Source organism: Phalaenopsis equestris, unplaced genomic scaffold, assembly GCF_001263595.1.
Source record: "Phalaenopsis equestris unplaced genomic scaffold, ASM126359v1 Scaffold233416, whole genome shotgun sequence".
In the NCBI taxonomy this organism is placed as follows: Eukaryota; Viridiplantae; Streptophyta; class Magnoliopsida; order Asparagales; family Orchidaceae; genus Phalaenopsis; species Phalaenopsis equestris.
The window spans coordinates 103,869-114,669 of NW_018251364.1; the positions used below are offsets into that span (position 1 = coordinate 103,869).

Consider the following 10,801-nt stretch of genomic DNA (forward strand, 5'->3'; position numbering starts at 1 on the left):
TTTATTTCCTACTTAGCATAATTCTGATCAATTTATTTCTTCTCGTTACAAATGGCTTGGGGTGGGGGTGATTAGCGGCTGGCACACAGACCAATTCTGTCAAGTTACCCGAAGAAGTAAGAAAATATCCTACTCCCCTTCACAACCAAGTTGCACCATGACAATCACCTCTACACCACCACACTGGATCCTACCATGCCTCTTGCTCCCACTCCAACTACATCGGGCTTCCACACGCCTTCAATCCCTAGCACACCGCCACCTCAGCCCTCATCTGAGCCTAGCCCTTTCCACTCCTCCTAAGCAGGACGACTCGAGATGCATATACATATAGCCAAAATGAGACTCATGAGTAACCTAATTAACTTAAAGTAATTTTTATTAGTTTTCTATTATAATATTTTACCAATATTTGTATTTTAGATTTCTTATAATCAATTTGGATTTATGTCAGGCAGGTTACCATGGAAGTTATACATTTATTGAGAGGTTTGATGGAGAAGTTCAGAGATAACAAGGAGGATCAACATTTGATTTTTATTGATTTAGAAAAAGTTTACGATAAAGTTTCAAGAGTTATCCCTTGGAGAGTTCTTGAGAAGAATGGTGTTGTTATGACTTATATTCAAGTTATTAAGGATATGTATGCTAAAGCTATAACTTGTGTTCGAACTGAAGGAGGATTGACCAAATATTTTCCTATTTCTATTGGATTACATCACGGATCGATTTTAAGTCCATATCTTTTTCTTTAGTTATGGGTGGTCTTACTGGACATCTACAGGAGGATGTACCTTGGTGTTTCCTTTTTGTTGATAATATCGTTCTCGTGGATAAGACGAGAGAAAGAATCCAGGAAAAAACTTGAATTATGGAGGTCTACATTGGATTCTAAAGGCCTTCATTTGAGTAGAACTAAAGCTGAATACATGGAATGTATTTTTAGTAATAGTAGCTCTAGTGACAAAAATGTAACTTTGGGTGATCAAATTATTAAAAGGCGTGAACAATTTAGATATCTCCGGTCTTTTGTTCAAAGCGATGGTGATATAGATGGGGATGTTAATAGTAGAATTCAAGTTGATTGGTTGAAGTGGTTGTGTGATAGAAATGTTCCTCTTAGACTGAAAGGAAAATTTTATTAGATGGTGGTGAGACCTGCAATGCTAAGACCTGTCATGCTCTATGACGCTGAATGTTGGGCTTTAAAAGAGAAGCATAATACTGAGTTAAGTGTTTTCGAGATGTGAATGATTAGGTGGATGAGTGGCTTTACACTTAGAGACAAAATGAGAAATGAATATATCCATGATAGGGTTGGTGTAGCTCCAGTGATGGACAAAATTAGAGAGACTCATCTTAGATGGTTTGGACACATTAAACGTCGACCATCAAATGATATGATTAGGAGAGTAGATGTTTTAGATTCGACTTACGTTAAGAAAGGCAGAGGTAGACCTAGAAAGACTTGGGCTTATTGTAAAAAAAAATGATCTTAATGATCTTATTTATTAGAACTAAATGAAAATATGACACTAAATAGGACGCAATGGAGAAAAAGGATTCATGTAGTTGACCCCACATAGTGGGATGAAGGCTTTGTTGTTGTTGTTGTATTTGTATTTTAGATTTTATCTATCTAGGCAACCCATCCACTGCATCACAAAGATCATCACAAGCGGATATGATGTTTCGTACCTTTCTTGGAAGAAGATCTCAATCAAGATTTAAGACATGCGGTTTCGAGAGTTTGAAAATAAAAAGAATTGATTTTAAATTGCAACTATAAATTAAAATTATGTTTTAATAATAAAAATTGCTTCAAATTACTTTTACAAAGCAATTTATGATGGGAAGTCGAACTTCATCAACAGATCAAGAAGAACGTTCAATCAAGAGGGAAACATCAGAACATATGTTCACTGCAATTCACAAGAAAAATCAGAGGCATGTATGGATAGCAGAGGATGTGTGAGTTGAATTGACTAGAGTGTGGTCTACTCCAGAGTATATTAGAAAGTGGGAGATGGCCCAGCAAAACCGAGCATCCGAGTGTGGGGATATGGGTGCCTCATTACATAATGAAGGTTTAGTCCCATACACCGAGTACAGGAGAAAGTTCGTATGATTCATTCAATACTCGATAATTCATTTATATAATTATCTGATACTTATTTTTTTTTACATGTTAACAGAGGTAAGAGTTTGAATGGGAGCCCACCGTTGCTGAGTTGCATGCTCGAACAGGCATCAAGGGCAGAAATTGATCAACGACAGATCTCAGCGAGTCAATGTAAATAAAATAGTATTTTTATTTCTCTAATTTTCTTGCATCCCTATATAAAGTATTAATTATCCATTGATTTTACTTCTCTAGGAGGACTATGAGCGTCTGAGGGAGAGTTGTGCAAAGGGAACCTCATCTCCACAATGATCTCTCTATTGGCTTGACTGTAAACAAGTGAATCAAAGCCATTAAAATCTTATAAATCTATCAAACATAAGTAAAATATAAACAATATTCAAGTTCCAGATCAAAACATATGCAGTATATTAGAATACTACAACATATAGTTTCAAATAAAGTTTGTATTCATAGGTTTACTACTTGCCACAAGGTCATAGTAGGCAGCATAATACTGTGGGAACCTTCCTTTAGCCCCACCAAGAGACGTCTGTGTTGCATCCAGTAGAAGAAATATTCTTTCTTTATCTGTCAAGAAACATAGAAAAATATTTCCTAGTCATACACAACGAAAAAGAATTAGATAAGCAAGTGAAGTACATGTGTATCACAAGTGATAACAAAAAATGGGTAAACCTTCCTCTTGACAATTTTCACAAGTATTGGGAGAAGACCAGTATCAATCACTTGTCTGTGGATATGTTCTCCACAATTATTCATCAACATCTCCAACAACTGCAATCAAAAAAAATTTCCACATGGTCATGCCAACAGTTAAATATAGGGAAGTCAACACATGACAAAGAAATCAGCCTCCAATCCAACTACCAAAAAATCATAGTGGCACCCTTGGTTTCTGATCATGTCATAAAATGAAGTCAATATCCAAAATAAAAGAAAGAACGGAAAAGAAAGCTATCCCTCTCTACCCTCCATGAATGCTGTCAACACCACAAATGACTGACCCGGGGTAAGTTAAACAATCAATGAGTGAATAAATAGGAGCAGACAAGGAGAAAAATAAAGCACATACGATAATCATTCATTGACCTGCATGGAGAAATATACAGTACTTCTACAAATCAATTGCCAACTTCTTGATGGTATGACCTGGAAACAAATCTGTACAGAGAAGTATGGATTGACAAAAATACAAAAAAAAAGTTATGACATCAACCCAATTATGATTAATTTGTGTTAAGTTAAAATAATGGTTCAAGTCATATATCCAATATCCAAGCCCATATACGGTGGCTAATGTAGTGCATGCATCAGACATATCATAACTATGGAAAACCTAAACCAAGAAAGAATACTCCAATTATTGCACAAAAGGCTATGGAAAACCTAAACCAAGAAAGAATACTCCAATTATTGCACAAAAGGCTATGGAAAACCTAAACCAAGAAAGAATACTCCAATTATTGCACAAAAGGGGTATAGCCTCCAGGCAAATAGTAGCAAAGGTTCAAGCAAGAAACATAGAGCTATGCACAATACATGTGCAAATCATGCATAAAATGTTATTTAGAAAAGCTGGTTCAAGGACTTGATATCCTAAGGTGTCATCCAAGCCACAGGTCCACCAAAATGGACAAAAAGCAGTAGGGAGAAGGAAAAGATGGGGAGTTTAATGCGGATAGTTTTAACCTTCTGTAAGAACCATTTTCCATCAGATCAACCATTATTTATTTCTTAGCTTGTTAGGAGCCTATTTTGCCCTGCTTTTCATTTTGAGAACCATCTGACCGTTTGGGGGCTCTCTTTTCCACTGCCTTTTGTCGCCACATGTTATCGGAATGGAGAAATGGTGAACAACCGGGGTTGCCTCCATTCTGCAGCATGGATTGAGGTTTGGGTGAGAAATTATTAACCTATCTAGCTTAAATTTGCTAAAGGGCGCCCTATATCCTAGATAATACCCCTCGTCCCCTCTCCCTCCATACGACTTTCGATGTGGTTTTAGGGCACATTTGCAGTTCTTCGACACTTTTCACCTCTGTTCGTCATCACTGTTTCCGCCTCTCTCTGTATGTATCGTTCACCTTCCATTCTTTCTCGATTATACAATGTGGCGATGTTGTTTGTCCTATGATGTGGTGGTATCTTGCTTTCTATTTTACCTTTTTCTAACCCTGTTGAGCTTCTCGGTTTTCCTCTATGTTGGTGGTTTGCTATCGATGGGGCTTCCCTGATGGTCTTTTTCCTCCAGGTGTGATGAATTTCTTTTCGGGGCATTTACATAGCACTCAATTCCTATATATTTACATGTGTGATGTGCATGTGATGAACTTATTTTTATCTTGGTGATGTGGTGCTTGAGATGGTGTGCTACTTGAGTTGGTGACGACAGGGGCTCTCTGTCATGTGGAGGTGGTGAAAACAAGGGCTTCCCTGTTATGTGGAGGTGGTGACGATGGGGCTTCATTGTTATGTGGAGGTGGTGTTGATGGGGCTGCCCGGTTGGTGGTTTCCTCCATCTGTAATGAATTCTTTTTGGGGCATATACATACATACATACCACTCAATTCTTATGTATTCACATGTGTGATGTGTGTTTGTCTTTCGGAGTTCTTAGTGACTATTGGCACTTAGGAAGAAGAGACAAGAGGAGGAATTGAGAGATTTCTTTATTTCTTGTGTTTATCTTTTAGAGATTAGAGGTGTGTAAGGGATTGTTGTTTGCTATGCAATGAGGGAGTGAATCTTCTGTAAAGATAAGTCTTGTACTTTTTTTTGTATTTTCTTTGAATTATTGAAAATATAATTGTATGATTTCAATGTCATTTATAACAAAGAATCAATGTGTTTTCTCCATGCTTAGTGAGTAATTTTCTTTATTCTTTCCTCTAGTTATGAAATAGTGGCATACGTAGGAAAAAATGTTTTATGATAGAATAATTTTAATTTCCATGTGACGAGTAATATTTTAGTTGTTTCATTGGCATAACATATTGGCTATATGTTATGTTAAAATGTGTTGTAAGTTGAGATTAAGACTCGGAAGACTTCATAACTTAAGGGCACTCACATTGTTCGGTTGGCTACGATGAAGTACTTAGGCGGTGATGCAACTTTTAAAGGAAATATACTTCATGATCTATTTCTATTATGAGCTTCCAGGTGACAATTAATGTAAGTGAATGGGTTCCGTACCATGAGTTGTAAGGTTTTTTAACCACCTTCGCATCTTTGCTAGTTGTGTAAACCTAATAGAATATTAAGCTTATCAATATACTCGAAAAAAGATAGGTAGACATGTTCCTTGTTGGCACAAAAGCTATTACATAATTCTATAAATTATTCTACTGCTTATGTCATTATCTCATTGCAAAAGGGAATGAATTTTGATTATATAAGAACTTTCCAAAATTTAACCAGCCACCGTAGATTAGGTTTTTATTCAATTTAGTTAACTTTAATTTTAGATTAAAGTAGTGAATTTAGGAAAATTAATTTTTTTTCAAAAATTTCAGGCTAAGACGAGTTATTGTATACTAGAACTTCTACAGAAGTCGTTACAAATTAACACCTTTCCTCGTGAGATCGATACTCAGGCTATTTGAAAGAAAGCTCTATATTAATTGAACAATACATGCACATACGTAGTATTCTTGGCGTGTAAAATTAAATTATGGAGAAAAATGAGAATTATTTGTTAAATAGCACTCTGTCGAGAATTAATGGTGCAAGCACACACAGGCAGTGAGAGTTAAGTTTTTTGCGCCGTTGTCTGGAATTGAAATTAAAGTAATTACACACGAAACACGCACATATTGTTGGGATCACTGGACTTGTTTTATTCTTCTGATGTAATTATTTTGAAAACTGTATTTATTTACATAAATTACATAGAACAGTCTTTTTCATTAGAAGCTGCAGCACAGCTGATTATCCAAATAGATTCTTGTTATTCCAACAGCAGCTTTCTGACTACACTTAAGAGGTTGTTTCTCCAAAAAGTAGCTTGCCTATTGCTTCTTCGAAAAACAGCCGCTGCCCAAAACGCACTCTAAAAGTATAGTTGGAAATGGCAATAGTTTCCTAGGAGACTAAGGCACCGTACTCAAACATCATCAAAAAGTTTCCCTTTAGCTTGTGGTAGTTAGAGTACTATTCCACAGCTCAATCTTTTGCTTTATTTTTTTTTATTTTATTCCAGCAGCACAACTTATCAAGGGTGAGTTTCAAGATAATTTCTTTATCATAAATTAAAATTATAAGACATAGCCTGATATTTTAACTAAACATTTAATCCTAGTCAATCTGATGCACAAGATGTCATGCAGGTCAAGGTACCACCTTTAATCAATCTTCTCTACCAATCAACCTCATAAGAGTTTCCACCTTTCATTTCATCTCCAAATTGCAACTGACCTTTAGGATTATAATTGTAATATTAAGGAAGACTCAAGTACATCGTCAGCAAAGTATTGAATAAAATTACGTGATGATAACTCTCTCATCTGACAGGAAAAATAAGCAGTCACCTTTTAAGTATTAAATAAAAGATGGATCTATACATGCTTGTGGGAAAAAAAATATAATACAATGCTTATTGATAATTTTAGTTTAATGATGCAAGAAGATAGTTTCATTAGAAATTACAATAAGTTAAAATCAACAATGTTTCTCAACAAAAAGAACTTTGAGAAAAATATTTTTAACAAATAATTGATGGTATAAATGATTAAAGGAACTTGCCCTGACAGTAAAAAGTTGTGTGTCCAAATTCGTGTGCCAAAGTCATTTTGTAAGGGATAAAAACGATTCCAGCAGAAAAACCTTTCAAGGGAAGCCATCAATCATAGATTAAAACTATAACACCTAGCCTGATTGATGCAGGAGCATTTATGGCATTATGAGATTGCAAATCCCACAATTTTGAATTGTCAGGATCCACCATCCCGCTATCCCAAACAGAGGGATCTCACGATCCTGTGGAATCATGCGGAGCCACCATCGCAAGATTCTAACTAAGGGAAAATCTTATTGTTTTTTTTTTTTCCTTCATTTATTGAGCAAGTTTCATTTATTTGTTTCTTCCTTTTTTGGTTCTTACATATTTCTCATGTTTCGAATTAGGTATTTTTCTATGAGGGAACTTCTTTATATGTTGTAATAGGTTGTTTGGGATTTCAGTTTTGTTAATTTTATGAAGTTTGAGAGGCATTTTCTCTAATTTATGTTTTTCGAGTGTTGTATCTCCTTATTGCAAGCAGTGTATTTGTAACTTGTCCAGAATAGGTGGTAGATCCCTCTCAACGTCCGCACTTCCTCGTTTCATCATTTACCGTTGTTTTCAATCTGGGCAGCCTCTAAACTCTCCCAATTGCTGTCTAACAGCAGCTTTTATCGCATCTCCCTCTCCAAACGGTGTCAAATTTCCATGTCTTCCTCACTAAATTTCCTTCTAAATGCCTTTAGGAGCGTTGGAACAGTGTCATTGTTATTTCAACTAAAGCTAATCCTAGCCAATCAGATGCCGTCAAATTTCCATGTTTCATTCCCTCGCTATTCCACAATCACTTCCTCACTAAATTTCCTTCTAAATGCCTTTTAGGAGCGTTGGAACAGTGTCATTGATATTTCAACTAAAGCTAATCCTAGCCAATCAGATGCAAAAGATGTCATGCCAATCAAGATATGAACTTCAGCAAAATCTCTACCTATAACACTCATGTGACTTTCCACCTTCCTTAGTGATATGTCCTCAAAAAACTATTTTAATCACGCCCAAATTTTAAAGCATTTCAAATATAAACGTTCCAAATTCAAATTCAAGATCATTCGGACCCCAACTCTAACAAACTTATATTCAAATGAACCATTTCGACAAGGCGAGCCCGATGAAGCCAAAATTAGCTCGATCCGAGTCTAATCAAGCCCAGATCAAGTCATTTAAGCGCAACTAGAGGCAATTGAATGGTCAAATGGAATCAAAAATTGACAAGCTTATAATCAAATCAAGTGTCATGTTGATCCGAATCCAAAGGACCCAAAATCACTCGAATTTCACATCATTAAAACACTTAAATACTCATACAATATCATATGATCAAAGGGATCACTCTGGGTTGTTTGATAGAGTGATCCAGATTCATGAAGTAATTAAAGATGGCATCTCTCACAAAATCTATAAATAGACCACAACTCCCTTCATGAAAGGGGGCCTGGGCCTGAAAGAGAAGCTGAAGAAGCTTCAAACTCTTAGGGATTCTTGAGCTTCACCACTGTCAAACCACCACGACCAACGAAGCCGCTAATCAATTACCGCAATCAAGCCACCATTGTTACCCAACCACCGTCGTTGAGCCGCCCCACAGTCGGAACACTATCGATACCACCCCACCAGCACCAACTAGTCGTCGCCGTCGTCGTCGCACTGCCCTTCCACTGTAAGACCACCGTTGCCACTACTACGCCACCGCAGTTAATCTGTTGCCCTCGTCGAACCATCATCGCCACTGTCGGGCTACTGATGTAGAACCGCCGCCGCCAGACCATCGTTGACCGGCCATCGTCATCAAGTCAACTCCCTCGTTGGACCACAATTGCCACTTTCTAGCCACCACCAACTAGCAGCCGACTCTGTCGGACCAACCGCTCAACTGCCAGGCCACAGTCTTCAAGTCGCCGCAGCGCCGAACCACCGCTTCCCAGCCAACATCCTTAAATCACCCCCACCGCTGAACCACCGTTGCCCAACCACAACACTCTAGTCGCAACCACGGTCGAATCACTGTTGTCGCCACCAGACCACCATCGTTTGACCACCGTCGCAGCCCGACCACCAACGTAGAGCATGGCCTTTGCTGGACCATTATTTTCTAGCCAACATCACATGGTCATCGCCAAACCATCCGTACATTATCATCTATTCTTCACCACAGCCATATCACTGTCGTCTGACCGCCACCGCTGAAGGACCACCATTGCCCAATTACCGCCTTCTGGTTGTCACCACTACCAGGCCTCCACTGCCTGACCATCACCATCGCCGCCGCTACCGCCAACATTGGCATCAGACTTTCTGGCACTCGACCTATCGTCAGCTTTTCTCACAGCAATAAAGACAATGCCACTTTCTCAATATTTGTCACTTGTCTTAGAGAAAGTCATATCCCACTTGTGTAATATTGCTTCCAGTTATTCAAGGGGTGGATAAAGTTTTGTAACCAACATCTGCATGATGGAATCATTTCAATTGGGCCAAACCCCATGGTTTTGTCCCTTCAGATTTTTCACATAAAAACTCAAGTTGTCTTCTCTGAGTGGATAAAGTTTTGTAACCAACATCTGCATAATGGAATCATTTCAATTGAGCCAAACCCCATGGTTTTGCCCCTTTAGATTTTTCACATAAAAACTCAAGTTGTCTTCTCTGTCAATTTTTTTTTACCTGTGTGTGTCGAATCTTCGTACAACACTAAGATGCTAATATATAATTCAACCACCACAAATTTAAGAGCATGTGTTGCAATCGTGATAAATGTTCAAGTACAATACCTGCTGATTATTAAATAAAAAAATCTGATGGTAACTCTCCAATACGAATGCGACAATAAAAAAAAAACTCACTTTGCTAGCTAGTAATTGAGAGATGGATCAAAATATAATTGTGAGAAAAAGAATAGACAAACCATTGTTAATAAGTTCCTTTTACAGAAGCAACATAATGGTTCTGATAGTAGTTCTAATGAGGGATTTAAAATCATCAATTTTACTGAACAGCAGCATCAATGTCCAAATTCGAGTGAAAGATTTTTTTTGTAATGAATATAAATGAGTACAGATGCTTACCCTGACAGTAAAGACAACAGTGCTTACATTCACATAAATAACTATCCCTAAAACTATTAGGCCTAGCCTGACATTTCAAGTAAACACTTAATCGTAGATAATCAGATACAAAAGAAGTTATGCAAGTCATGGTCTTTCAGCAAACTTCTCTACCTATCATCTTCATGCGACTTTCCACCATCCTCTGCATCTCCAAAAGGCTTTTAAGACTTTAGAACTCATGTTTTAATACTAGGAAGAAATCAAAGGCATCATTGAATGATTATTGAATAAAAATATGTGTTGGTAACTCTCTCATGTGACTTGAAAAACAAGTATCCATTTTTCTAGTTATTAAATAAAAAATGGATCCATATATGATTAGGAGAATCAAAAATCCAATATAACAAATGTTGATAAATTCAATTAACTGAAGCAAGAAAATTATATACATTAGAGTTATATAATGAGGAACATAAAATCATAAATGTTATTCAACAGCAGAATCAATAACCAAAATTGTGTAAAATATTTGTATAACAAATAAGTATTGGTAAAAATGAGAAGGTGCTTACCCTTACAGTAAAAAGTTGAGTGTTTGCATTCTTGTGCCCAAGTCGTTTTTTAACGCATTTCAACACATCTTTTGCTTGCCTGATTACCAGAAATAAGAAAAAAAACACTTGTATGCTAAGAAACTGCATATGGGCCTACATACATAAGCACAGTAGATACAAAAGAACAAATAAGAAAGATAACCATGAATAATTCATGTTTGCAAATTATTGAAAAATCAAGCGCTGTAAAATGTTTGCTTCTACTTAACAATATATA

At 36.9% G+C, this 10,801-nt stretch overlaps 1 protein-coding gene across 1 annotated transcript in view; it reads right to left on the bottom strand.

Moving 5' to 3' along the window:
* The window catches only part of LOC110038663 (TOM1-like protein 2), a 99,335-nt gene that overhangs the window by 85,872 nt on the left and 2,662 nt on the right, over positions 1–10,801 (bottom strand). The window contains exons 4-6 of the mRNA XM_020743560.1: positions 10,543–10,621; positions 2,797–2,920; positions 2,613–2,713 (exon numbers count right to left, since the gene is read on the bottom strand). Of these exons, the coding sequence (XP_020599219.1) occupies positions 2,613–2,713; positions 2,797–2,920; positions 10,543–10,621 (304 nt within the window). The remainder of the gene's footprint in view (positions 1–2,612; positions 2,714–2,796; positions 2,921–10,542; positions 10,622–10,801) is intronic.